General features: G+C 38.5%; 1 protein-coding gene across 3 annotated transcripts in view; it reads left to right on the plus strand.

Moving 5' to 3' along the window:
* Nucleotides 1-27,537, plus strand: part of Cntn3 (contactin 3) — a 332,030-nt gene that overhangs the window by 71,603 nt on the left and 232,890 nt on the right. For all 3 annotated transcript variants that reach the window (XM_046425549.2, XM_058573015.1, XM_058573014.1), the window contains exon 2: nt 8,264-8,398. In XM_046425549.2, coding sequence (XP_046281505.1) covers nt 8,344-8,398 — 55 coding nt within the window. In that variant the 5' untranslated portion in view covers nt 8,264-8,343. The remainder of the gene's footprint in view (nt 1-8,263; nt 8,399-27,537) is intronic.

Here is a 27,537-nt window from a genome sequence, read left to right on the forward strand (position 1 = left end):
TATATGCATATATATAGTATATATTTATATCTATTGCATATATATATATATACTCTATTATATATATGTGTGTGTGTATACACACACACACGTATTCTATAAGAGAGCTCGTTCGACTAAAGGAAGGAGATTGAGGGGAACGGAGAAAGGGCAAGAAAAGGGAAGTACATTGGCTTGAAACTGACCAAACCATCCTATGTACATACATAAATATGCCATAGTAAATTTTACCTTTATGGGTACATATTGTACACTGACTTTAAAAAAACACTATAAATAAATTGAACAAAGATCAGTAGAGGAAGGGAAGTAATGAGGACTGAATTGGAGCAAATTATATTCAACGCCTGCATAATTTTGTCAAAATGAATCTCAATATTATGTATAACTATAATACATTAATAAAAATTATTAAAATAGATAAAAATAACAGTGAAAACATTTCAGCATTTCAAGTTGAGTAGTGTAGTGATCAAAAAAAATTTAATCTGGAATATAGATTATTTTTATATTATTGGTATATTTCAAGAGTTTGTTAATGTTCTAAATCATTAAAATATGCATATGTATATATAAAATAAAATTTATTAAAAATGTATACTTAGAAGTATTTTTTATTTCTATTCCCTGTTCCTAAGTGCACAATTGTCCTAGGGACAATTTGATCTATTATACTAACAGAGCTCTTCTGTGCATTTATAAATACATATGTGTATTTTTTTTCTCCAAACAAAAGTTATCACATTTTGTACATGCTGCAATGCATCTTACCTTTGTGGCTTAGTAGGTATTTGAGAAATTTTTAATTCATCCCAAATGTGTAAATTCACATGTAACACAGGGATGGAGCATTACAATGGTGCCTGTGCTTAAAATCAAGCAGCAGAGTCTTTGACATAGACATCAACGCCCCTTCCTAGGCAGAGGTTACTGAAATAATAGTTATCACTTTTGTGAGTAGTTCCAATGGCCAGTTACATAAAGTCAGGCTTCTAAAATGTAAACGATATCATGTATGATCCCACTGCTTGAGCTTTCTATTTTGTATCTATTATGTGTAAGAAAAATTCAGTTACCTCTTTCATGTGTTTCTTTACGGGAAAAGTGAAGGTGGCCATCAAGTGCGGATTGTGTACTGTGTGGGTTAAGTGGGTTAGGATATGGAAATCATTTGGAACAGTGTCTTGCATAGAAGCACTCCATAAAAATTAGCAATTATTATACTATCATTCCAGATTCTTCCAGGCATTGCCAAAATCGTCTCTGTAGAAAAGCATTTATATCACACTATGTTATTAAGCTATTTTTAAATTTTTAAATAAGCATATGTTAGCCAAGAATGGTGTTATGCAGAGTTGGGAGAGGGATCCTCTGCCTCATTACCATGTCATAAGATCTAGAATAATTCCTGATTGGATAAGACAGAAGGAAAAATTCAGGCAACATTTGTAATGATGAAGTTTTGTGTTTGTTCAATCTGTTCCCTGTTTGATTTGGAAAATTGTCAAGTTGGAGCATGCATTATGGAATTTGCTCATTAGTTTTCCTTTCATCATCAAATATAGCAAGACTAAAAGTCTAGGCCCCTTATTTGCCTCAACTTTATTTTCAAGGGAAATGCGACTTAAAGTCATCTGAGGTTTGGCCACCTTGGTAGAACATCAGTGCCCCCTTTTTTCGGGGGTGAATATTCCATTTGAGAATCCTGCCTGTTCATTAAAACATAGACGGGCTCTAAAACAAGTTGTGTCCTGAAACATGCTTGGAGAGTCATTGCTGCATGCTCAGTAGGAGTGGAGAGACCTTTGTCAAGCAGTGTGCCTGAGTAATGGCCTAGTTTGTTGGAAGCAGAACAAGAAAACTGAAGCAAACCTTCTGTCAAGTGTTGACATTCTGTCTGATATTTTGAAGCAGGTGTGGGGTTGGCATGATTTGGTACCTGTGTCGTTTCCCTTCAGCTTACACCTGGATGACACAAGTGGAAACAGTTGAAGCATGGGATTGTAATTTCTTGTGTAAGTGGCATTGGTCTTGTCGGAGAAGATCTTGTATGTCAAAGAGGCCCTGAAATCAATACAAGTTTCCCCCACATATTCTTACCATATTTTATGTAGCTGACCCACCTACTATCCTGTGCACACAGTGAGGCCTCTGTTTGTCTTTGCTCCTGCTTCCATGCAATGGTGGCTAAAAGACCAATGGCAGAAACTAACAGGATGTCAGAAATGAGAAGCCTTGCCAGATGAAAATCAAATTCATATTTCAGCCTCTTTGTCAAGGTTTTGAACAGTAGCCTTTTCAGAACACTTGTTTTTGAACAGAATTTGCTCTTTGAAATTTTGCATAATTTAGCTTTATTTCATCTTTCATCAAGTTTATGTTAATTTCTGCATGAAAAAAAGAAGAAATAAATTTGTGAATATGCACACAGTCAGGCACACATACACACATATACATGTATACATGCTCTTATGGTTTATATATGTGGTGTCCCCCAAAAGCTCATGTGTGACAATGGAAAAACATTTAGAGGGGAAATCATTGGGTTATGAGAGTTTAAACCTGATCAATGCCTTAATTCACTGATAGGGATTAACTGGGTGCTAACTGCAGGCAGGTGGGGGGTGGCTGAAGGAGCTGGGTCAATGAGGGTCTGCCCTTGGGTGTATAATTTGTTCCTGTTGAAGAGCCCCCATCCCCTGGGCTTTCTGGTCCTGAGCTTCTTTCCTCTATCATACTCTTCTGGTGTTTTTTTTCTTTTTTTTTTTTGGGCGGGGGGCGGTGAGGTACCAGGAATTAAACACAGGGACACTCTACCACTGAGCCACCTCCCCAGTCCCTTTTATCACACTCTTCTGCCGTGATGTTCTGCCTCACCTCAGGCCCAGAGTAATGAAGCCAGCTGTCTGTGGAATGAGAACTATGAAACAGCCCCAAATAAACTCTTTTCTAAAATTGTTCTTGTCATGTCTTTTGGTCACAGCAGCAAAAACAGCTGACTAAAACACATGCCCATATATAAACATATTATGTGAATGTAAGATAAGTTATTTCCCAGTGCAATAAAGCAAATCATGTATACAAAAGTTAACCTGTGACTATCTAGGTGTGTTGGATCTAGTGAGGTAGGTGGGTCTGCAGATTGGGCTGATGGAGGAGCTTAACCCACAAAAGGTTATACATTACTATTTCTTGCAGATTGTCCTCTAGTTGGTGAGAGGAGCCATGGTCTAAATAACTGTAATGGAAGGTGTCGAAATTGACAAAGCGTCACTGGAGGGAAGACACAGCGCTGTAGCTGTGCACAGGAGCATGAGATGACTTCTAGCTGGCACTGGCCTCTGTGCCACAGTGCTACTATAAACTCAGCGCATCAAACTGCACGGGTCATGTTCTCCCTTCTCCTTCCCTGGGGGACACTTTGGGCAGACAAGTGAAGTTGTCCAGACTCTTGCCCTTGGAGCCCAGAGTTTATGCAGACTTCATCCTCTGCCAGGCTGGTTACAGCAGGAAAGAGGCAGCGTTAGTATGCAGAGTGGATGAATTCCATTTCTGGAAGATGTGCAGATTGTGAAGGGATGGGTGCGTGATTATGACTGTGAATGAAAACAGAGTGGGTGTAGGCTGCCTGATTTCCAATCTGGCAGGGTGTTTAGTCCCATCAAGCCAGGAAAGTCATTAGCTGAAAATCATGATATTACGGTTGCACACCATGGCAGTGAATTAGTAAGTTCTAGGAGACTCACCCTGTAACAACCATGGAAAGCAAATCTTTGTCTGCCAATATTGGACCATTTACTACCAGAGAAGTATCAGCTTGTATTTTTGATGAGAACTAGAAATCATATATGTTCAGAAATAGAATTTGTGTCCAAAACATGGAAGTCGGAGGTCACTTTTCATGGATATGAGAGGTGCTGGTCTGCCAAGCGATCCTTCTAGACAGCACTGTTGCTGGAAACAAAATATTTGTTAGGTATTTGTTACTCTGATGGAAACAAAGACAGCTTATTCGTACACCTAAACTTTGTCCACATAAAGAGATTGAACTCTGAACATTTGCCAAGACTACATTCAAAGCTGTCTCTGTGCATTTAAAATAATAAATATGCATCAATATTTCACGATCCGGGAGCTTAGTAGCAATTTTGTAAAGTATATGACAAAAGCCACAAATGGTCTCTTCCTTCTTTTAAAGCAACCAGGAAAACTATTTAGAGCAGTGTTGTTTTGAATCCAAGGTCCAGCATTTTTTAGCTCAGCTGACATTAAGAATTACAGTTGTCAATATGTACTAAATTTGGGGGCTATTTAAAGACCTCCATGAAAAACGTGTTGTGAATATATTATGCTTTAGCCCTCAAATGCAAATGTCTATTAGCAGGGAACATTCTAAAGGGTGTATCTATTTTTTCTTTGGTTTAAAACATTTCTCTGAATAGTAGAATATTCTTATTGTAGCATATGACATTTTTATTTGTATTTGTCTTGCTTCGGTAGCTTTCTTTGTATTTATTTTAGCTTGGTGACTTTAGAAGTGGGAAGAGCTTTAACATGTGTCCCTTTTCTCCATTATGATACTTGGCATTGCTCAGAAGTCAAGTTGTGATTATATTAATTGCCTTCATTATTTATAAAGTCAATGCCCTACTTTAACATTGATTAAAAATAAGCAGCTCAATTTTAAAACATAGGCTTCCTGAGGTTTTTTGTAATCTTGAAATTTTATATAGTATAAATGTGTGTATGTGCATGTGTATGAACATTAGAATATATGGGCATTCACATATTTCTTAAATCAGATAATTTGTCTACTATTATCTAGTTTCTGATTTTTCTGAATTTGGGGGGTTAGTATAAAATTGGTGTGAAACTTCTGCCCTGCCTTGTGATTTTTCAAATGGGCACTTTACAAATACTTTGTTAACATTTGAAGAAAGTGTCACCCCCACTTTTATATATGCTCCAAGAGTTTAGGGGTCATCCATCTGTCCTCTGACAGCCTCAACAGCATCTCCGTCTCCCTCTACAGTTACAATTCCAGCATCTAAGAGGTGCTCAATAATTTATTGAATGAATATGTTTTCAAATGACTTTAGAACTTCCTTGAATACATATTTATACTTTGTAAATGTAACTGGCATGCCTCTCGCCTTGGATACACTATTGCAAGCTGTTCCTTCCTTTTGCTTTCTTACATACTTCCCCAAAGTAATTTTTAAATGGTCTCTGGGTCCCATGAGGTAGCTTATCTTTTGGTTCTGGTGTGAGAACTTCCCATTCATTGTAGGTCCAGGATGCAGATTAAAATCTCCTATGTTGACTTATTCCTTATTTCTAGGAATAAAAATGGCATGGCATGAATTCGTACTACGAACAAGGATGTATGAAACATTAAGTGAACTGTGGTCCTATCTTCAGAGATTTGTCAGTCTAATTATTTGTTTCTTATTCTGAGAGTTTATACCATTTTACTTACTATTACTTTATGAGAATGTTGACCACATATTTTATGTTCTTTATGATATAGAGGAAAACGTCATTTATTTACTTGATGATCATAGTGATGGTGGTAGTGATGGTGGTGATGGTGATGATGATTTGGGTGGTGTTGATGATGGTGATGATGATTGTGGTGATGGTGATAATGATAGTGATCATGGTGGTGATGATGATGATGAAGATAATGATTTAAGAGCAATGTGACTCCAGGATTCTTTGATAGAATTGTCCCTTTCCCCCTGAAATCCCCAACTGCCTATTTTTTTTAAATGTCTATTACTTTGCTGTCACTAAATTCTTTCCAGGTTAGATTTAGTTTGTAAACTGGTTAGCTATACCTTTTTCAAGTCAGGAAATACCAGTTCAGTGCACATTCTTTTCAACTCTTTCCAGTGGTTGAGTCTCACCTATTGTCCCCAGAATTTTATGTGTTTCTGTCATTTCCTAATTTCTCATGGATCTTTAATATATCATGTATATCATCAATGCATCTCATGTTTCTCAAGGGTTTTGTGATTAGTTGACTTTATGTTTTGTTTGGCAGTTAAAAGGAAACTTTTGATTATTTTTATCTGTCATTCATCCTAATTTCTTTAAAAAAAATTTTTTTAGTTGTAGATGGACACGATAACTTTATTTTAATATATTTTTTATGGTGGTGCTGAGCAGTGCTCACACATGGTAGGCAAGTGCTCTATCACCAAGCCAGAACCCCAGCCCCCATTCTCCTGATTTCTAACTACAGTTACCTTATATGCATGACTAGAAGGGGATTATGGATGGCAGTTGTAGCTTCAATCTGATCTACAATGATTTTTCTTATCATTTGGATTCATAACTAGAAAATAATCATGGACACAAGATATATAACTGACTGAGCAGAAGTAAAGGAATTAGAATCTGAGAATCTTTATCCAAGTGGGTGGAATCACCCACTGGAGACACTTGAGTGATTGGCTGATTATATACTTAAATTATTCAATGATTTCAGCCATCACTCACTGGGACCTGATGTTATTGAAGATGGCTTTTTAAAGTCTCATTTTCATATGAACAGTGTAGCAGGGACTCCATGTGCTGCTCCTCTCATATCTTCTTGCCTCTGTTACTTCATTGCATATACCTGGTCCAGCGCTGAGCATGGCCATTTCTTTTGCTGGCATCTGGAAACACTTGCTGCCCCTATAAGAGGTCAGAGGGTTGGGTAATTAACAATTCTGATGAGAGTGATGTATAAATACCTCTGTTCCCTTGCCACTTGGCAAACTCTGACATGTGTGTTCTACATGGGCTGGACTTTCAGGACCTCTCTAGTGGGAATATACTCCAGTCACCCACAGCGCAAGGTGGCTTCATCTCTCTTCCATCTTCCTTTCTGTGTTTCCCTCCTCCATTCCCAAATTGTTGAATCCTTTACTTCCTAAGTAAACAACTTGCACTTGAATTTATTTTTGTAGTGTTTGTGTTAGGGCATCTCAAATCAAGATACCTGTAATTTGTAGTCATGGGGTAGTGAGAGACAGTTAAAGATCTCATCTTGGTGTCAGTTTACAAATTACAGTTCTAATAAGAGAAGTTCTCTGTTGTATTTCTACTCAGCCCAGGTTCCCACATAATCAGTGCTTGTTATGCCTAATTTCTGGCATCCTGGCTGCAATACCCCTCTAATTTCCCTCTCAAGACCATATAGTACATTGCACTGCACAAGAAGAACACTAAGGTGAGAGTGACTGATTTAATGCATTGAGTATACAATTGTATACTCTTGATATTATTGGGAACACATTTAACATCTGATTGAGAACCCCACATGTAAGAAACCAGCTATGGAGAGAGACTGTTTGAAGGAACCTGAGATTTCTTTCTTTCTTTTTTTCTTTTGGCTCAGTGACAACCAAATAGCCCAGTCAGTAATAGCTGCTGACTCAGAGAGTGGTACACTTTGCTTGCTTAAGTGGCAGACTTTAATGTCCTTAATTTCCCTGCATGGAACCAGCTGAGTTTCAGCACTGGAGAGCAGACGGTCTGGTTTTGGGTGTGTGTATTTGGCTGACATGGTCATTAACCATGCATCCTAACGAGTTTCAAGGGGCCACTGAAAATGACACAGGCCGTGATTATTTCCTTTTAACCAGGATAGTCAAGTTTATGAAAATTCAAGAAAGCAAAACAAAACAGAAAAGGTTTCATTTGCAAGTCTTAGATGGAATAATTTCTACCATTAGCACATTTTTTTATCTATTTAATGCAGCATATATAATTGGGAGCTTTCTGTGGTTGTCTCTGAAAAACATAGTCTTAAGATGGACATTGATAATGCTGTTAATAATTTGTGCGCCTTATTAGGAATTCAGAAATTCATGAAAAGCCTTGTTTCGAGATATCTGCTTATTTGATTCTTTTAGTTTTACTAAAATGTGTTCATTAGAGAAAATGAGAAAATTTGAATTTCAGATTAATATTTTATTTGTAGCAATTATTATCAAGCAATGGTTTTAATATTTAATAGATTAATAGTTAGTATTTTAGTATTGGCAAAATTTTCTTTCTATGAAGCTGTTTCCAACTGCCAATCAATTATGTAAACCACTTTTTAAGTATCTACATTTCAAGCATCCTCTACTTCTTATCAAAAAAGATTTGTTTTATCTGAGGATTTTGAGTGCCTATGAATGATGTGGTTTAAAGCAAAGAAGAAAATCCCTTTTTTTGAAGGAGCTGGTTTTTAAAAGTCTAACTTCTTTGTACATATATTTTACAGATTAAAGGATTTACCTGAAGACAAAGCCTTCTATTCATCAGAGACTGGACAAGAGTTACTCTTGCTTTTGGCAATTAAAGATGATGTTGTCATGGAAACAGCTGCTCCTGCTTTCATTCATTGGCTGCTTAGGAGGTAACAATAAGCTCTCTTTCCTGAGTTGGGGTTGCAATTATTCTTCTGTTATCTGCCTAAACAACTTTAAATCTTAAAGTTAAATTCCACGAAGTGAAGAAAAGAAAAACAAATCTTTTTTTTTATCCAGAAAGAAAATTTAAAATCCTTTCTCTGATAATTGGGTTATCACTGCCCTTCTCCTTAATTTCAGCAAGAAGGTTTATTCCCATACCAAATGCAATGATTGCTGATAACAGGGATATGTCAAATTCTACTTGGTATTGTGAACATGACCACTAAAATTTGAGAATTTTAATTTATGGTTGTTATTTTTTATTTTCAACAGGAACATACAATATAAGCTCCACTGTATAAGGGAGAATTTCAGTTTTAAAGGGTGCTAGTATTTACATTTCAAATCTTAGAAATAGTGCTGTTTCTCTTGCAGCACATAATGAAGATATCTAATTTTCTTCTTTAAGTTTTGGAAAATTTGAAATTTCCAAGAAAGTACAAGGAATAAGAAAAGCATACAAAAGCAACTACTCTAGATCATTTTATGCATTCCTTCTGCTTTTCTTCATTTTATACTGTTATGTGGAGTGACTGGGTAAGAGAATGGTTATTAAAAAATATATATAAATATATGGAGTTTTTAAATTTTATTATTTTTCTTCCTTTTTTATTATAAAAATTCTCAAGCTCCTAAAAAGTTGAAGGGATAGTACAATTAATACCCACCTATAGGCCATTTTGATTGAACTTTCATCTCCTTTTATTGTACTTGGTTTTATCTGTATGTATGTGTATTTTCCCTCTTATTTTTTACTTAGGTCATCTATTTGAAAGTAACTTATAGAAAGTATCTCTCACCCCTAAAAAAAAAAAAAAAAAAAATCAGCCCTCATCTTATAAGATCAATTTTCCACATAAGCACAATTTCTTTATGGTACCTAAGGAAACAAAACCCCTCCTGCCAGTTTCCCCTTTCTTTCTAAGAGGAAGAAATGGGTGAAAAGTGGACCAAAGGGAATTTTCAGGTAAACACATGGCATTTCCATACAGGAATACTCCAGTAGAATTCTGGGCTCTGTCAAAATTCACACTTTCTTCTAATATTAATAATGGCATTTTAATAATGGTAAAGAGTTACAATCAATCATGGACTTCAGGTTCAACCTTCTAACTTTAAAAATAAACGCTTTTACAGTTCTTGCAGGTTTTCACTGAGAGGCCTCCATTGGATTTCTAAAACAAATTCTTTGATGCTTATCTAGTACTAGGGGAAAAAGGAGAAATTATTTAATGACTCTATCTTTTCACCTGAGCTTTGAAGAAAGCTATATGTATCTATATATCTCTATATATCTATAATAATATAGGTACCCCAAACTAAAAAAAAATATTAATTTCTTGAATTATTTTCTTTGTTTACAAAGTTTTGAATTTGTTTCTGTTTTAGCAGAGAGCCAAATATGATAATATACTCTCCCAATAATTTTTTTTTTTTTTTTGTGGTGCTGGGGATTGAACCCAGGACCTTGTGCATGCTAAGCAAGCACTCTACCAACTGAGCTATCCCCAGCAACAGCAATATTATTCTTTATGATACATTTTTATGGAAGTAAACTTGAAATTTCCCAATATGCTGAAAAGAAGAAATTCTATGAAAATGGCATACAATGTGGAGAAAGAGAATGAGACCAGATTTTCAAATGTTAAAGATTTTTAGTTGTAATTTTATACCTTGAGCAAATTATAGTGTTTCATCAATTTTGAGAAACGCTTTACAGTTTTATGGCGAAATTGTAAGAAAAACCAGTGTCCATGATGCTAAAATGTAAAGATGTCATTAAACAATCTCTGGATATGGTGATAAAAATCCTTTAAAAGTTTATAAAGGATAATTGGATTAGTTTATGTATAACAGTATACAGTATGTCACTTAGGGAAGTGGCGGTCTGCATAATGATATTATGGAGAAGAATTTAGCCCTTTTGACCAATTTTTTAAAAAGTGTATTGATTGCATATTGTGCCTTATATACGGAATGTTCTTCCTCCTTCTGGATCAGTGTAAAATTTAGAATAAAATCTGGCTTCTGAGCGTGATATTTTATAAACAAATATTGGGCCATTTTATGTCATTGAAAGTAAAATCTGTTCATGATTTAGGCCATATCCTGTAATCTTAGATATGAACAAAAGCAAATCAGATACATGGTGTAAATTCAGTTAGCAGTGCTTAGCAAAAGATATGTACTCAATCAGTGAAACCAAATGCTTGATCATTTGTGTTTTCTCAGATTTAAGGTTTTTCATGCCCATTATTTTGTGTATTTTTCATTCCATTTCCTTTGTTGTTTTGTCTTTCAGGTTTCCCCTGTAATTAAGAGGGAAATAATAATTCCTGGCCAAGAATTTGTCTTGTAATGCATTTGACTATCTTTTGGCTCAAAAAGGCTAGGTTTACTAAGCAACTTACAGAGACCCTGTCTCAAAATAGAAAATAAAAATGGTCTAGGGATGTGGCTCAGTGGCTGAGCAACCCTGAGTTCAGTCCCAGTACTCAAACCAAACCAAACTAAACAAAACCAAACAAAAATGCTAAATTTCGTAGGACTAGCATTTACTGTATTGAGCACAGCATATGTCACTACTATTTTAAAAATTGGTTCAAAGAGCTAAATTCTTCTCCATAATTATTTTGGAGATTGCCAATTCTCTAAGTAATGCACTACTTACAATTTCTCATATATAAAACACTCTAATTCTCCTTTATAAATCCTTAAACCTTTTTATCTTAAATAATTATTAAGTATCTGCCAGGCATTGTTTTTAGCACAGAAAATGAACAGTGACCTTTGTCCCTGTGGGATTTTTATTCTGTCATATTGGGGTTGACAGTGGCATTGAGCTAGAAGACCCCAGTGCTATGGGAGTGGGGAGCAGAATGGGATGGGAATGTGGAGTCTTGGGAGGTGGGTTGCAGTTTTAAATAAGGTCATTAGGGTGGGATTTATTGTTACAGACCCCAGACCTGTGGAGAATTGGAGGCAGCTCGAAGGCCCCCTTCACCCTGGGTTCTTGCATTTGGGCCAAAAAGATTTCAGACACGTCCCACCCAATAACAGGGCATGAGTGTATTAGAAAGGATAAGAAGAAAGAGGAAAGGGGTCACTCTCAAGGAAGAGTGGGTCCTCTTAGATAGGTGAGGGAGCAGAGGGACAGTGCTTCCTGTCACCCTCCAGTTTTACTGGGGGTCCCAGGAAAGTTTCTAGAGTCCTGTTCAAGTCTGCCTTCTGCCTCTTCATTGAAAGCATAGGACCTGCGTGGACCTCCTCCAGGAGAGGATGGTGTGATGCTCACAGAGGAAATTGTTTTTGCTTTAATTTCCTGCCCCCTTAATCAGTTAATTACCCTTTGGATAGCCCTCAGCAAACTTTCTTTGCAAGGGTGTGGCTGTAGTTGCCAGGGTGGTTGGGGCTATGGGAGTTTGAGTGATAAGGGAGGGTGCAGGCTACCTGGTAGGTGTGATGTGATCTTGAAACAAAGGCTTTTCTCCAGGGAAGTAACTATGGCTGGGGGATGTTTTGACATACCAAGCCCCCATCTTCCATGTGCTGGCCTAATAGAAAAGGCTCCCTGTGGCTTTCAGTCACCATTTATTGTCCTTTCATGCTCCCCTTTTATGGCTGGCTAGCTACCTAACATTCATTAAAAGGTGATATTTGAGCAAAGCATTTGAACAAAGATTGACAGGTGAAGAAGTTGACCCTGTGGATATCTAGGAAAGAACACAAAGCAGATTCCAAGGTTCTAGCATGTGACATGCTAAATGTTCAACAAAGACAAGAAGGCTGCCATGGTTGAACTCGGATGGGATGTGAAAGAGCCAAGAGGAAAGGTAGAAATGGACACCGCAAAAATACAGAAGATGGCAAACCAATGAATATGTTTTGAACTTGCACTCTGCCTTCTTCTAGGAGCTATAGTGTGGTTTGAGCATAGAGGTGATAAGATTTGACCTATGAATTTTCAGGTAAATGGATAGAGTTGGAGAATACCATGCTAAGTGAAGTGAACCAATCCCAAGAAACCAAAGGCCAAATGTTCTCTCTGATAAGTGGATGTGGATCCATAATGGGGGGCGGGAATGGGAAGAATGGAGAAACTCTGGGCAAAGGGGAGGGAGGGGAGGGGGCATGGGGGCAGGAAAGATAGTGGAATGAGATGGACATCATTCCCCTAGGTACACATATGACTGCACATGTGGTGCAACTCTACATCATGTAAAACCAGAGAAATGAAAAATTGTACTCCATTTGTGTACAATGAATCGAAATGCATTGTGCTGTCATGTTTAAATATTTAGAACAAATAAATAAAAAAGGATTTGACCTGTGGCAAGGTGTTACTGGCTGCCATGCTGCAGACCGATTGTAGAAGGGCGTGTGAGCCAACAGAGATTCTAGATGGACATTGTCGCTAAAATCAGGTAATGGGTGGTGGTGGCAGAGTCCCTGGTGGTAGCAGAGTTGGTGGTCAAATTTTGAAAGCTAAACTCTGAGCATTTTTGGTGAAGCAGTGTGGGGTGTGAGAGGAAGAGAGGAGTGGAGGAGGACTGCAAGGCTCTATGTCAGTCTGTGTTTAGAGTTCGTCACCTCTGTCCATATGTAGGAGCGTGCATAAGAGTGCCTTCCAAAGTAAAGGTCACTACCCAATAGTAAGTTAAAAAAAAAGTCAATTTAGTGGATCAAGACCAATATTTTTAAAAATTAATTAATATATATGTGTGTAATAATAAATAAATAAATTTTATTTATTTATTTATTTATTTATTTATTTATTGACTTACTTACTTGCTTACTTATGCGGGGCTGAGGATAGAACCCAGTGTCTCACATGTGCTAGGCAAGTGGTCTACCTCTGAGCTACAACCCTAGCCCAAGACCAGTATTTTTTATTGTAATAGATAAACTAGAATTAAACAAGGTTGAATTAAAATTTATTAGCGTCCACTGCTGTCTTAGTAGAATAAATACTGTCTCTACTGAGCACATCTGGGCATTTGGGCTATAGAAGTGAACAAAACAAACAACATCCCAGACTTCTGGAGCTCATGCTTTAGTACTTTTGCAGGCCTCTTGATGTTACATGCATTTCTTACTGAGTTGCTGTCAAGAATTTTGAGGGGCCAGAGACCTAGGTAGACGGCAGAGAGAGAATAGAGAGCTCTCCAGGATCCTGGTAAGATGACAGAAAAGGAAGGATCTCTGCTGACACAGAACACAGTAACGACACCAAAATGACTCAATAATGGCATGAATGAAGGGAAGCTCATTTACTGTGTGCCAGCCACTGTGAAAAAAGCATCTCTTAGGCCATGCACTGTCCTCCCAGCAACTCCAGAGGCTGAGGCAGGAGGATTGCAAGTTCAAGGCCAGCCTCAGCTACATAGTGAGGCCCCCGCAACTAAGAAAGACCCTCTCTCAAAATAAAAAAATGAAAAGGATTGGGGATGTAGCTCAGTGGTAGAGCAATCCTCTATTCAATCCCCATTGCCATAAAAATAAACAGATAAATGGTAATTAAGTTGAAAGTGCATTACTTGTTTTCTGTTTTAGGAAGCCATCTCTAAGAGTTTAAGGAACCTTCCCAGTCAGTTTGCTTGGCTCACACCTTCTATTTATCTCTGAAATCAAGGTACTCTTCCTCAGTTAAGTTGTGGTTGCTTCTTGAATAGTTATTTTTGCAAAATAAAGTCATGGGTTTAAGCCGAAGGCTAAGTAAATTTCATCAAGGATCCAAGGAGAATCTTGTTTTACTACTTAATTAGCTACGAGTTAATTACTTAACTGTATTAGATCCTCTAGATGTTTTCTATCTAACATGAGACCCGCCAGCTGCACACTGTTATTAAGGATATAAAATGTGGCTGTTCTAGAGTTCCACATTCTCTAAGGGTAAAATGTACATGGTATATCAAACGCTTACCCAAAAAAGAAGAGAATTTAAATTATTACAACCTTTGTATAGATTCAGTGTTGAAACAACAATATTTTAGATATATTAGGTTAAATTAAAATGTTGTTAAAATTAACCTGTTTCTTTTAAGCTTCCTGCACGTGACTACTAGGAAATTTCAAATAGTGCATGGCTTGCATTTCTGTTGGGTAGTATTGATTCAAGACATTTATAAAACAGAAACCTGCCCATCTTGCACATGTTTGCTAACATCTACTTGTCCAGTGGGAAATCAGATTAATTAAGATAATAGGGACTTTTTGATTGCACATGGAAAGTTGTAAACACTTCCTAAGCATGCATTTCTTTTAGGTACAGAATATTTTGTGGGATGAGTTCAAGTTTGATATCCTTTCTTGTTGAGATATGGGGGCAATTCTTTAATCAATGTACATGGACACTCAAAACATTCTGTAGCATATTCAGTTTCTAGTTTCAGTGGTCTATTGGGAATAGATGAGAAAATACAGCTCTATTGGAAAATGAAATTCTCATGGAAAACTATATTCATTTTTGATGTCTAGTTAAAAACATCATAAGGGAAATGCCTTATTTCTGCAAAAGTTCTGAAGTCTTCTCATTTCACCAAGTTCTCATAAAATTGTAGTGAACAATCCTTCTTATCCTTTTGTCTAGTGATAATTTGAAGATACTTTGGAATTGCTCATCAAAGTAAGTAGCCATTAATTCTAGAAGGGATTAGTCCTGGAAAGGAGGTTGCGTTGTTGTCAACTTTTTTTTTTTTTTTGTGGATATTATGTTAGTGTCTCCGGTGTCTATATTGCAGCCATGTTGACTGGGACACATTGACCCCATGTAGAACTCCAGTGGTCCAATATGAGCCATTCCATTTGTTCTAGTAACTGGCCAAAGCCAATCATGACATTTTATTTTGGGCCATAAGGTTTAATTGGCTCAAGGATTTTGGTTCAGAGTTTGGAGGTCAAGTGCTCTCTCTCTGTGATCTTGAGTGAGGCATTCTGAAGTCCCTCATGCTACTAGTAGCCATCCTACACACACCAGGGAAACCAGCCTGAGGGTAAAGCTAATTCTATGGTGTGGATCAGAGAGATCAAAGAAATACTTGCTGATATTTACTGATATGGTCCCCTCTTGGCAGATAAAGAGACATAAATGCCTCCATCCCCAAATTTAGCCCACTTTTTATTCTGCAGAATGACATGTACCCCTGAACCATATATTTGCCTAGTTCAGGAGTCAGGATGTCCATGGGGGTCTTTGTCTCTTTCTGTAAACCTATTATAACTGATACCATGAACTGTGCCCTATGAGATGATTTTGATCATCTTCATTAAATCCTTCTTAACAATTGTCCATATTATAATTGAGTCTAAAGTGCATGACCACCGCATGTGAACTTTGGTTTCCCTTAGCCTTACCTATTTAGTCATGCACAACATGTGCAATGGCCACAAGTCTGGGCTGCAGTTTGACAATCTAAATTCTGCTGGTTCCAATGCTAGTAGTTGCAAAGTGTGTCCATGCAGATTGAGCCAACTCATGCCCATCTGCAGGTGCCCTCAGTCAGAGCATTCGTCCGCTTCCCTGTCATCTTACCATGAGTGAGCTGCTATGCTAGTGTTCCATCCAGACCATGATGAAGGACTGCTTTGAAAGTAAAAGAAACTTTTCAAGTTCTTCCCGAACTTGACAAGTGTTTTAATTGGTTTTAATGACACCCTCTTGCAATCACCGAGAAAACGATGGAGTGTTCTGTTGGACCGTGGCTAATCTCAGAATAGATTGGAACTGTTTGAGTGTGTGGTATCAGATGTGGCACTTGAAGAAAGCTGTTGATATAAACTCAAATGACTGTCATTTCTTCTCCAGTATTTGTGCACAGTGTAATGTGATTTGATAGCATTGATACTGAAATGGAGATGTCACTGATTGCTGCTTATAAATCTTGACATCCTCCCTGTTTTTACAGGTAAACTTATTTCAGATCATCCCCGCCACTGGAGCAGCCTAAATCTTGAATTGCTTTTCGTTTATCCCATTTACATCTTGACAGTTTATCATAGGATGTGTATGAGAACCATTGAAAGATGCAAGCATTGTTGATGTGTTTTGTTCTTATAACCTTGATCATTGAAACTTCACATATTGGATGTTTTGTAAGATTAATGGTGACCAAGAAGGACATCAGGGAAAGATGTATTAGAAGTTAAAATAGAAGCTGGACATGGTGGTGCACATCTATAATTCCAGGAACTCTGGAGGCTGAGGCAGGAGGATCAAAGTTCAAGACTCAGCAGTTTAGCAAGATCCTCTCTCAAAAAAAAAAAAAAAAAAAAAAGTTCGGTGCTGAGGATGTAGTTCAGTGGTAAAGTGCCCCTGGGTTCAATCCCCAGTACCAAAAGAAAAGAGAAGCATAATTAGAATACCAAAAACATATGCTTAAGTAAAACCTACCATTTTATTTAGCACTTAGAGTAGCTATTGTCTCAAAAGTATCTAATAATTACTTCACTGACTCCTGAAAATAAAGTGCTCATTCAAACCACTTTAATTGACTATTGCCTAAGTGTTAAGCTGCCTTAAAGTACTCATCACATAAAAGTGTTTTTAAATACCCCTGTGCCTTTCCATGAGTAAGCTGCATTAGCAGAGCTAAATGGACTGGGTTCCTGCTATGTGAGGATGCAGTCTTAAGTTCTACCTCCAGAACAGTGGGAAACTTTGAGTGCAAGATAAACACACAGGCACACACAAACACGCCCACACTCATGCACGCATTTCTGCAAGCCTCAACAAAAGCAGTTCTGATATTGATCAGTAACTCCCATAGTTCAAGCACGTCTTTAAGATAAGGCAAAGCAAAGTTGGTGCTGTGTTGGAGTGCCCTGGTCCTTCTCCTTCTTCCCACCATCCTTTCCTCAGGCAGCTCTGATCTTGGTTCTCTCAGCTGGAGTGCTGACCCAGCCTGGCTCCTCCTTCCTGCCTCTTTTCCTTCTTCTGTCTGGTGCATCCTGTGCCTTGTAGCTCAGGATATCTTTCTGTGGAGCCTTGGAGTAGACTGATATGGAGCATGTGCTTTGTGTGGGGCCCTGGATAAGTGGCGTGGAGGGGAAGCTGCACCTAAGCAATGAAAGGAGAAAATGCCGGATGCAAGATCCTAGTTTAAGAAAAATGTAGAAATTGTTGCATGGAAGTTCTGAGTAGGCAGTTGTACAGATGAAGACAAAAAAAAAAAAAAAAAAAAAAAACATTAACAGAGAGGCAGCATTTGAGATGGACCCTAAAATAATAATTTTACTGAACGTTTATCAAGTATTTACCGTGTACCAAGCACAAGTTAAGGGACCTGCCTGAATGATACTGCTAATTCCTTCAGTGATCCTGTGAGCCTTGCACTATTATTCTTAACTTTCTTTTGCAAAGGAAATACTGAGATTCTGCTCAAGTTAAGGAACTTCCTAAAATTCGTGTACCTAAAGGATTTAAGATGGAATTCAAAAACCTATCTGTGGATCCAAGGGTGTACCCAGTGGCAGAGTGCTTGTCTGGCATGAATGCAGCCCTGGTTCCAGTGCCCAGCAACACAAGGAAAAAACAGTGTAAATCCACAAGGCAGCCTGGTCCACAGCCTAGGAACGTGCCATTATGTTAAACCTGGACATAACTCAAGAGAATGGGCCAGAGGGATAACTCAGGGATGGTTTCTACTCCTGAATAGCAAGATAGAATACCTTGGTTAATAATGACAACAACTAACATATATAATAAAACTCGCATGTCTAACCTGGCTCAAGAAATACATCAGAGTCTGTCAAATTTAATCTTAACTTTAAAATACTATTTTTAATGACAAGTAAACATTGTACATATTACAGTATACAATGAGATGTTTTGGTAAGTGTGTGCACACAGATTGCAGAGTGATTAAATTAAGCTAATTAACATTCATCACCTCATATACTGTTCTTTTAATTTTGTGTGTGTGTGTGTGTGTGGTGAGAACATTTAAAATGCACTTTCTTAGTGATTTTCATATGTACAGCTGTACTCAGTGTGCTCTACTAGAGATCTCTGGAAATGTGACCCCAAACTGAAACATCATGTTGTTTGGTCCTCATTTTCCATTCCTGTGCCCCCCGCCTCTTCCACCCTCTGCTTCTAAGAGTTTGACATTTTAGATTCTATGTGCAATTGAGCTCATGTGGCATTGTCTTTCTGTGCCTGTTTATTCCACTTAGTATGGATGTCCTCCAGGTTCATGCATGAATATGCACACCTTTGGTTCTCACAGCAACACTGTGCAGTAGATGACGTCACTCTACAGGAGGAAACTGAGGAGCAGAAAGGTTCTGACTTTGTCTGAAGCCATATGCATTTATTAAGTGGTGCTGGGTGGCAAATCCCAGCTGTGTTTACTAATTCTTCATTGTCCAGTATAGTAGCCAGTGGCTCCATGTGTCTACACAGCACTTGAGGTGTTAAAACAGATATTTGCCCTACGTGTATTTTACACCTATGATTTCAAAGTTACATTGAGAAAAAGAATGAAAAATGTATTATTAAAATTTTCATAATGATTGCATGTTGAGTTAATAAGATTTTAATATTTAGGGTTATCCGCAGTATGTGATTGACATTAATTTCACCTGTATCATTTTTCTGTTTTGTGACTGGGAAACTTAAATGTGTCTTACATCCTATGTTTATTGGACATTATAGGTCTAGACACCATGCTCTGAGCATGCATGAAGAGAAATGGTATAGAGAAATGTAGAAGAAAAGTTTGGCTCAAAGACATCCGGATAGGCCAGGAATGTTGCATCTAAGCTTTGCTAGGAAACCATTGCTCCAAGAGGTTGATTTGGAGGATGAAGTGGAAGCAAGAAAAGCTGGCAGGGAGACTTGCTTGGGAGATATGGCCATATATTAACCCATTAAGTCCCATGTTTTCAGTAGTGTGAGGACATACATTGTTCTATATTAATGGATACTATAGTTATTCTAATTATTTTCTTATATGAGTATATGCTATATAATGATATATCACATGCTGTGTTTAAGTTTTTCCACATGTTCCACATCTGGAATGAAGAAATGGAATAGGTCAAGTGAAAGGTTACTGACAACCCCAAACTATGACAGTTGGAGTGAAAAAGAGAGCATTGGAGATGAAGAGAATCATGGAGTCAGAACTGAAAGAAATGACAATTGGATGGTGTCACCCAGTGTGGAGAAGAGATGGTTGAGGACAGCTTGTGAGATTCCTCTGAATGATAGGATCTAGGAGACTGTGGAAACCAAAGGGTTGGAATCATTATCAGTGCCAGTGTCTCCAGGTACCATGGCATGAGATCAAGGTGGAGAGGCCTTTTATGTGACAGCTCTAGAGGGACTGCTTAGGGGTGAAGTTTGGAGTATTGTTTGAAAGGATGAAGCTCATAACCCATGGTGGGTAGAGAGGGAGAGAGGGGCTGAGCAGAGATGTGTGAGCATCTCCAAGTCAGTGCAGGCAAGGTGGAACTCTGAGGGTGCATTTCAGGAGAAAGAAGAGGAAGTAGGTAGAGTCTGAGAAAAAGCTGCTGGGGCTTATGATCAGCAATCCCTGAATTACTAGAGAGTTGAACTTCAGGAAGAAGTATTTGTTAAGGAAGAAAGAAAGTGCATAGGGGACCATAGTACTTGGATATAATAGACTTACTTATTTGCACAAGCATTCATATGTACATCTCTGCATGTATATCAGACCTGCCCTTAATGGAAACAGGAGCAGTGTGGTCTAAAGCATTTCCAGGAGCTAGTCCCACAGCCAGTATTTGGCCTACTAGGGAGTTTCTCTAGATTGCCTAAATTTCGGTTCAGGGGACTTTCAGCTGCACTAAGGCTCTGTGAGCAAGGTGCGTTTTTGATACTTCCACAGGTATCAGGTGGTTCCTCCTTGATGCCTCCGAGGGGAGGGAGGGTGTGATGCTGAAGAGTGTGAGGAGATGGGTCTGTCCATATGGCAACTGTGCACTGGGGGAATCGAGGGAAGGGGTTGTTACCAAAGATGTTTCTGAATATTTTATCTTCTAAATGTTGTCCAGGTGAATGGCTTTAAGAGGATGGACAAAAGTACACATTTCCCTGGGAGGTTAGCTGTGCAAAGGAATCTTCTTCTTTCCTCAGAGCTGCTCCTAAGTGAGAAAGCTCAGGGCTGTTAGCAGCTGGCCAGGAATGGCTATCCCCAGAGCCCCCAATGGCTGAGAGGGTCAGAATCTCTGTATGATGGTGATGGTTGACAGGCTCTAGCTGTGGCTCTTGTGTTGATCTGCCGTGTCTTTCCTTCTTGAGGACTAGACACTGTTTTCCTGGAATGAGTAGTGAAGTGAGTGCAGTCACAGGATCCTGCTTCAAGTACTCCTTGCTGATTCAGCTGTCCTACCATCCAGGGTTTGGGAGAATAGGTCCTTAAATACGATTTGTGTTTCCTTTATGCAATGTCTCTGCCATCTTGCAGACCATTTGAGTTTGACTTTGTGAACATGCTTACCAATGTGAAAATAGGACTTTCTTTCATGATTATCAGTTGACAGTTAATGTCTGGAAGTTTGCACTGTTGCACACCACTCCTCAGTGGCAGATATTATGCAGGGTGCTTTATTTGTGGTTTTCTATAATTCTCAACTATGCAGGGTCCATCTCCCACACACTGTCTTCTAATTCCTGTGAGCTTTATTTCTTTCTTTTTGCTTAACATAAATTGCAGAGCCCCTGACAGTGGAAAAGCCTACTCAGGTATTCCTATGCTATCCTCCAGCCCTCCACACACCCAGCTCCATCCCCATTTCCATGAACTCAGAGCCTGAATGCAAGAAAAGGTCTATTCCTAGGGGTCATCTAGGCAGTTGAAGCAACTCTCACTGAAACACTGATAAACACTTTAATTTGAGAAGTGGCAGTGCACCGAGCTCTTGCTTTATCAGTGTGTCCCATCTTCCGTGTGCCTCCTTTTATTCCTATGGATGAGAAGCACAGATGCAATCACTGTTCACGTCTCTTCATGTTGCTTCCCTTGAAATTAAGTAAGTTTGAGACAGTGTCAGGTGACAGAACTCTGTGCTTACATGCATAGTACTGGGTGCTATTTTAGATGGAGAAATTTTGAATTGAAAATTGTTCTATGAGAACAGTGTACAGTGGGGAACAATCAGATTCTGCCAGCATCTTTATGTATATAAATACAGGGGTGTGTAATTGGAAGGTGCTATGAAAGAAGATAGAGTCAGTTTATCTTTTGTGATGTGACTTTCCATCATTTGAAAGCAGTGTCACATTATTAAACAGCTTTTGGAGTTTTTATTTGCCAACTGTGGCAAGGAGAGATTTAATCCAGATATTGTACTGGAACTGCTGATTTTCAAGTGATTTCCAGTTTTTTGTTTGTTTGTTTTGGCATAATATCAGCTAATAATGTCCATAAGGAATGCATTGTAATTTCTTTGAGGGTTCAGTGAAAAGGAGACCGGACAGTGATTGCAGAAATGGAAAATGGTTAGGCTTTATTAGTGCATTAAGATACAAATAAATATTATTCAACATGCTGTTTATTTATTCATTTATCAGCCTATGAAACTGTTGACCCAGTGATTGGAGCTTATAATCACTGCCCTTGCATTGGAAGTTCCCTTATGCAGTTTTGCCTCCTTGTGATAGTACCAGTCACATGAAATTCCATGCAGATGGGCAAGATTGCAACATGGGTGATTATGAAATCTTTGATCAGCATTCTGTGAGTGTGGGGAAAATATTTGAATGTGAAGCATGATGCTTTGGGGGCATACTTTATTGTTGATATTTATTGTTTAGAAAGAAAATAAAAATATCTTGATGTTTCCAGAAAAAAAAATAAAAGAGCATCCTGTACCCCTAGCTGGCCATTAGACTTATTGACTTCTTCCACCTTTCACCTGGCAGCTAAGGAATCAAGCTCTTATCTTGGTCTTTGTCTTATTCATGTCTCTTTATACCATCCGGGCTTACTTTGCTTATTTATAAGATCCCTGGAACAAAACTAATATCCTCACCTGTCACTTAAACTGGAGATAATGTGTTCCTTTTAACTAAGAGGACAATTTTAGTAAAAAAAAAAAAAATTAAAAGACAGAGGAAGGGGATGGGGAGGACTCCATGTACCCAGGATGAGCTGGACTCCAGCTTGTGGGGAGTGAACTTACAAGGTATTGTCGAGGAAGCTGCTCATTCCAGGGACCCATTGCATGGTCACTGAAAACCCAGTATCTCTGTGGAAGGTGGACAAGAGAGAACCGAAGGGCTGGTTCTAGGGAGTGTTGTGGGGTTGAACCATGAAACCCTATTCTCTGAACTTGATGATTCTGTCCAGTTTGTTCACCTGCTCAGCTTCCTGAAATCTGCTGAGCTGGAGGAATGGAGTATGCAGGCTGCCATTTTGAACGGCTCTGGTTGGTAATGCATCCTTTATTCCAATGGTGTGAACATTATTTGCTTCTCTAATCTTCACATGCAGGGAGGTGGGTGAAGGTTGCTGCCATTTTTGGGTATGTTACTGCTGTGTGGCATTGTTTGCTGTCACCAAGAGACATGAGGGCACTTATTAGTAAGTATCATTGGATGAACACATAAATACTGGGAGTAGCATTTGCTTGTTCTACACGGCATCTTAGATTCCTTCTCCTGAGAACATTTTCAATCTGGATGTGCCATCCAGGGAGTTTTAAAGGTATATGACAAAATTTGTATTTTTATATGAGCTTTCTGTCTTTGAAGTAGAGCTGCCAGCTTTTTAGTTTGCAAGTTGATACTGTGCGTGACTTTGTACAGGAAAACATAACTTTTCCTTCTAATGCCATGAGTGTTAGTGTGGGTGTGTACATACACAAGAAGTATTTAAGTTCAAACATTTGCACAAATATAAAGAAATGGTAATCAGCATATAATTATGTAAGTAATTATGAAGCATTGACTGTTGAACTGTATACTGCATGGGTTTCTCAGTGAACATCTATTTTTTCATTAAGAGATCATATTTTCTGCAGTGTATTTAGGGCCACAAATGATTTTTCCCCTTAATTATGCAGCCAAGTGAATTGATAATACTCAGTGCTGTGGCCATTATTCCTATTATGCGAGAAGAGAGAAAATGAGCATTCAGAAAACAACAATATAAAGTAATGTGATATGTCTTCTTTCTGCCTGTGGGGTTTCGGAAAGCTCTTTGCTGTTCATGTTGTTGTGTTTTCCACTGATACAACTTGGGTGGGTAATTATTTGAAAATGTGGTGGAGAGTAAATACCTGCTGGGTAACATCCTCAAAGAGATTCATACAGTGGGCATCATAGAGATGCTGTAGATTAATAGGTACCTTTTGTCTTAGGCATAACACTGGGAAGTATATGTTCAAACCAGATGATTGAAAACAGGTACTATTGTTGATAACCACTATGAAGAAAGGACAATTCTGCACTATTTTCTCCTGCCATGTAGGCAAAGAGCTGTAATGGATAAAGACGTTTGTTAGACAACCTTATCATAAATTGCTTTTGGTCAGTTAGATGTAATTAAAATTTTGATGCAAGGCTAAGCAAAAAATATGCAATCATAATGTCGAATGTCATTTATTGCACCACTGCTACACTGAAAAAAATACTGCTAATCACACATTGAAAACTTATACTGTTGATATCATTGCATATTAACAGTAGAGAGTTCAGTGGCTTAGAGCTTGAGTGATCTCCCTAAAGCAATATGGAGATATTATGGGGAAAAGTCTTATCTATTTTTCACCAAACTTACTTTGGTTTCTAGTCAGTGTGGTCCTTCCTAATGCAGCCATCAGCAAACTTTTTCAAAAGGAGCTACATAGTAGATGCTTTTGTCTTTGTAGGACGTATAGTCCCCTCATAACTACTCAGCTTTATCACTGCAGGGTGAGAGCAACCATGGATAACAGGCAAACAGCGAGTGTGGCCTCAGTGCAGTGAGACTTTATTTACAGAGGTTAAAACTTCAATACCAGGCAATGTTTAAGTCTCATGAAATATTATTCTTTTGATTGTCCAAAAGCTGAAGGTGGTCAGATTTGGCTCAGGGGCCTTAATTTTTCAACCCATGTCTTAAAGCATCGATACGTGTTTTAATAAACAGTCCCATCAATAAATGGGCAGTTGAACTGGACAGACATTTCTTAAATGAAGAAGTATGAACAGCCAATAATTATGTGGAGAGATGTTCAATGTCATTAGCTATCAGGAAAAGTGCAAATCACCACTACCTTGAGATTTCATCTTAACCCAGTCAGAATGGCCTTTGCCAAGAATACAAAAACAACAAAAAATATTTAAATGTTGGTGAAGAGATGATTGAAGTATGTTATTTGCATGCACAAGGATGCCATAATGAAACCTATTCTGTAAAATTAAGATGCTTTAATTTTAAAAAGTACATGTTTTTTAAGATCATTTTTTCCTCAGGCAGTTATCATGTTACCATTTGCAAGGTCTTTTGCAATGTTCTCTGAAGAAACACAAAGGACCTAGGCTAAGGAACAGGAAGCAACCTGCATTCAAAATACAGATGCTTTAGGAGATGTATAATTCAATGTACTAAACTGAATTTCTGATAAAGTGGGATTATTTTTGGCTAGACTATCAAAACAGACTTTGTGCCTTGAAGGATAAAGGGAAAAATCATTTGAGGAAGAAAAATGGCATAAATCAATCCAAGATAACTTACTTGATAAATAAAGTTATCTTTAAAGTAATTGTGAGTGCCCTGCTGACTGACAGCCAGGAATGTCTTGTTCCATGTGGGGCTGTGATCGGTGACAATGGAGACTACAGTCCACATTGCTGAGTCGAGGACAGCTGGACCTTTCATTAGTTCTTTTTAAAAAGATGAAATTAGCCTCCATGCCTGATGTCTTTATATTTTGAAACCTGATTGCTTAAGGGAAGTTGTTCTACTTTGTTCTTCCCCTTCTGACCATTCTGTGGTCCACATGGAAGCCTTCTTGAGAGACGTAGCCCAGCAGCCCACCTCTACAAACCACAATCTCCAAGCATCTCCGATAAGTCTTCCTTGTTTCATATAATCATAATATTATTTTGGATTTGCAAAACCCTGAAAAGACAGTCAAGTTCAGGTCCCATCTGAAAAACAAACAGAGCTCTTACCCTGAAATAGAGAATCAGAGTGTGGAGTGTCACCAGTGTTCAGAGCAGCTCAGTTCACAATAGTTAACTGTGGAAGCAACCTAGGGGACCTTCAACAGATGAATGGATAAAGACACTGTGGTATATATGCACAGTGGAATATTACTCAGCATTAAAAGAGAGTAAAATCATTTCTTTGCAGGTAAATGGATGGATCTGGAGAATATCATTCTAAGTGAAGTAAGCCAATCGCAAAAAACCAAAGGCCAAATGTTTTCTCTGATAAGTGGATGGTGATCCATATGGGGTGTGGCATGGGAAGAGTGGAGGAACTTTGGACTGGGCAAAGAGGAGGGGAAGGAGGGATGTGGGTGCAGGGGGAGGAAAGGTAGTGGAATGAGACAGATATCATTACCCTAGGTACATGCATAGTTACACGAATGATGCGATGTGTACTCTACTTTGTGTCCAACCAGAGAAGTGAAAAATGGTGCTTCATTTGTGTACAACAAACCAAAGAACATTCTGCTGTCATGTATAACTGATTAGAAAAAAAAAAAGGAATTGTGGAGGGTCCCGGGAAGCCAGCAGGCAACTGAGGTACGTGCTTACATTTTATTCTGACAGAAGAAGACTGAGCCTAAAGTCAGAATCACACATCAGTTACTTGTTAACTAAATCCCCAGTTTGTGTAAATGACTTCTTGGAGATTTTTGCATATTTTGTAAGATCTATGCAAATGCTCATTACCCTGAAAATAACTTTAACCACAGCAAACTTTCTTTGAGATCCCTGGAATGGACCAGCCTGGCAGATGCATGCCCTTCTTGGTGATGTTTTGTTTTAATGGCTGAGACAGCTGGTACTTTCCTTCACATCATTAAAACCTAGATACATGGTCTTGCTTCAGCACTCAGAAGTTCTGCAATAGATTATCAGTGGAGTGCATTGCCCTTAAAAGTGCTATTTATGTTTGTGTGTTAGCAAAGATACTCCTGTGTAGTACCATGTTTATAGAACTCAGAAGAGAGTGGCTGGGTGGGGGTGAGTAGAGCCTCAAAATGCCAAAATAGAAATAGCCACCTAATGACAGTAAGTGCCTCTGCAAGGACATAGTGGGGGTGTTTCCTAAGAGCCATGGTTGTAGTCCCTGAATTAGCTTCTACCATAAGTTGATATTTTTATATAATTAATTATTTTATACCTGGGTGACTGTTTTACAATTAGAGACAGGGTATCTGCTTAGGCTGTCCTGTGAATAAACATGGGGAAAGAAAGATTGATTTCCTGTTTTGCTGGGCATGGTGGTGCAAGCCTGTCATCTCAGAGAGTTGGGAGGCTGCAGCAGGAGGATCTCAAGTTCAAAACCAGCCTCAGGAAATTAGTGAGGCCCTAAGCAACTTAGAAAGACCCTGTCTCAAAATAAAAAGGGCTGGAGATGTGGCTCAGTAGTAAAGTGCCTCTGGATTCAGAAACTATTAGAGAGAGAGAGAGAGAGAGAGAGAGAGAGAGAGAGAGACAGACAGACAGAGAGATGATTGATTTCTAGTGTGATGCTAATTTACTAAATTTTCTAACCTACAAAATATGTTATAAGTGCTCAGAGTAGAAATGCGTGTTTACTATCTTCTGAAAGTTTAAAGCCCAGGGATAGGGAAGTAGGAGTGGAAAAATAAGCAAAAGCAATATATAGTAGAACAAAGATACTGTACTGAGTGAAATCCATGTTTTGCTAAGAATGCAGAGTGGAAGATTGTTCCTAGGTACTGGAAGCCAGGAGGGATTTTTGGAAGAGCAGGGAGCAACTTCCTCATGTCCCTTGCATGGGTGTCTGCTGCCCGTGCACATGACCAGATGGTTCTCCTGAGGTGGAAAGTATATAGAGCTTCCCATTTACCTCATCCTTTCTAGCTCTGGGAATCGCTTACCTATCATCTGCGCCAATATCAAGAAAAGCGGCAAAAGCTAAAATTGAACACT

Source organism: Marmota monax, unplaced genomic scaffold (genome assembly GCF_021218885.2).
Source record: "Marmota monax isolate L192 unplaced genomic scaffold, Marmota_monax_Labrador192_F-V1.1 WCK01_AAM20220418_F8-fsc00028, whole genome shotgun sequence".
NCBI classification, from domain to species: domain Eukaryota; kingdom Metazoa; phylum Chordata; class Mammalia; order Rodentia; family Sciuridae; genus Marmota; species Marmota monax.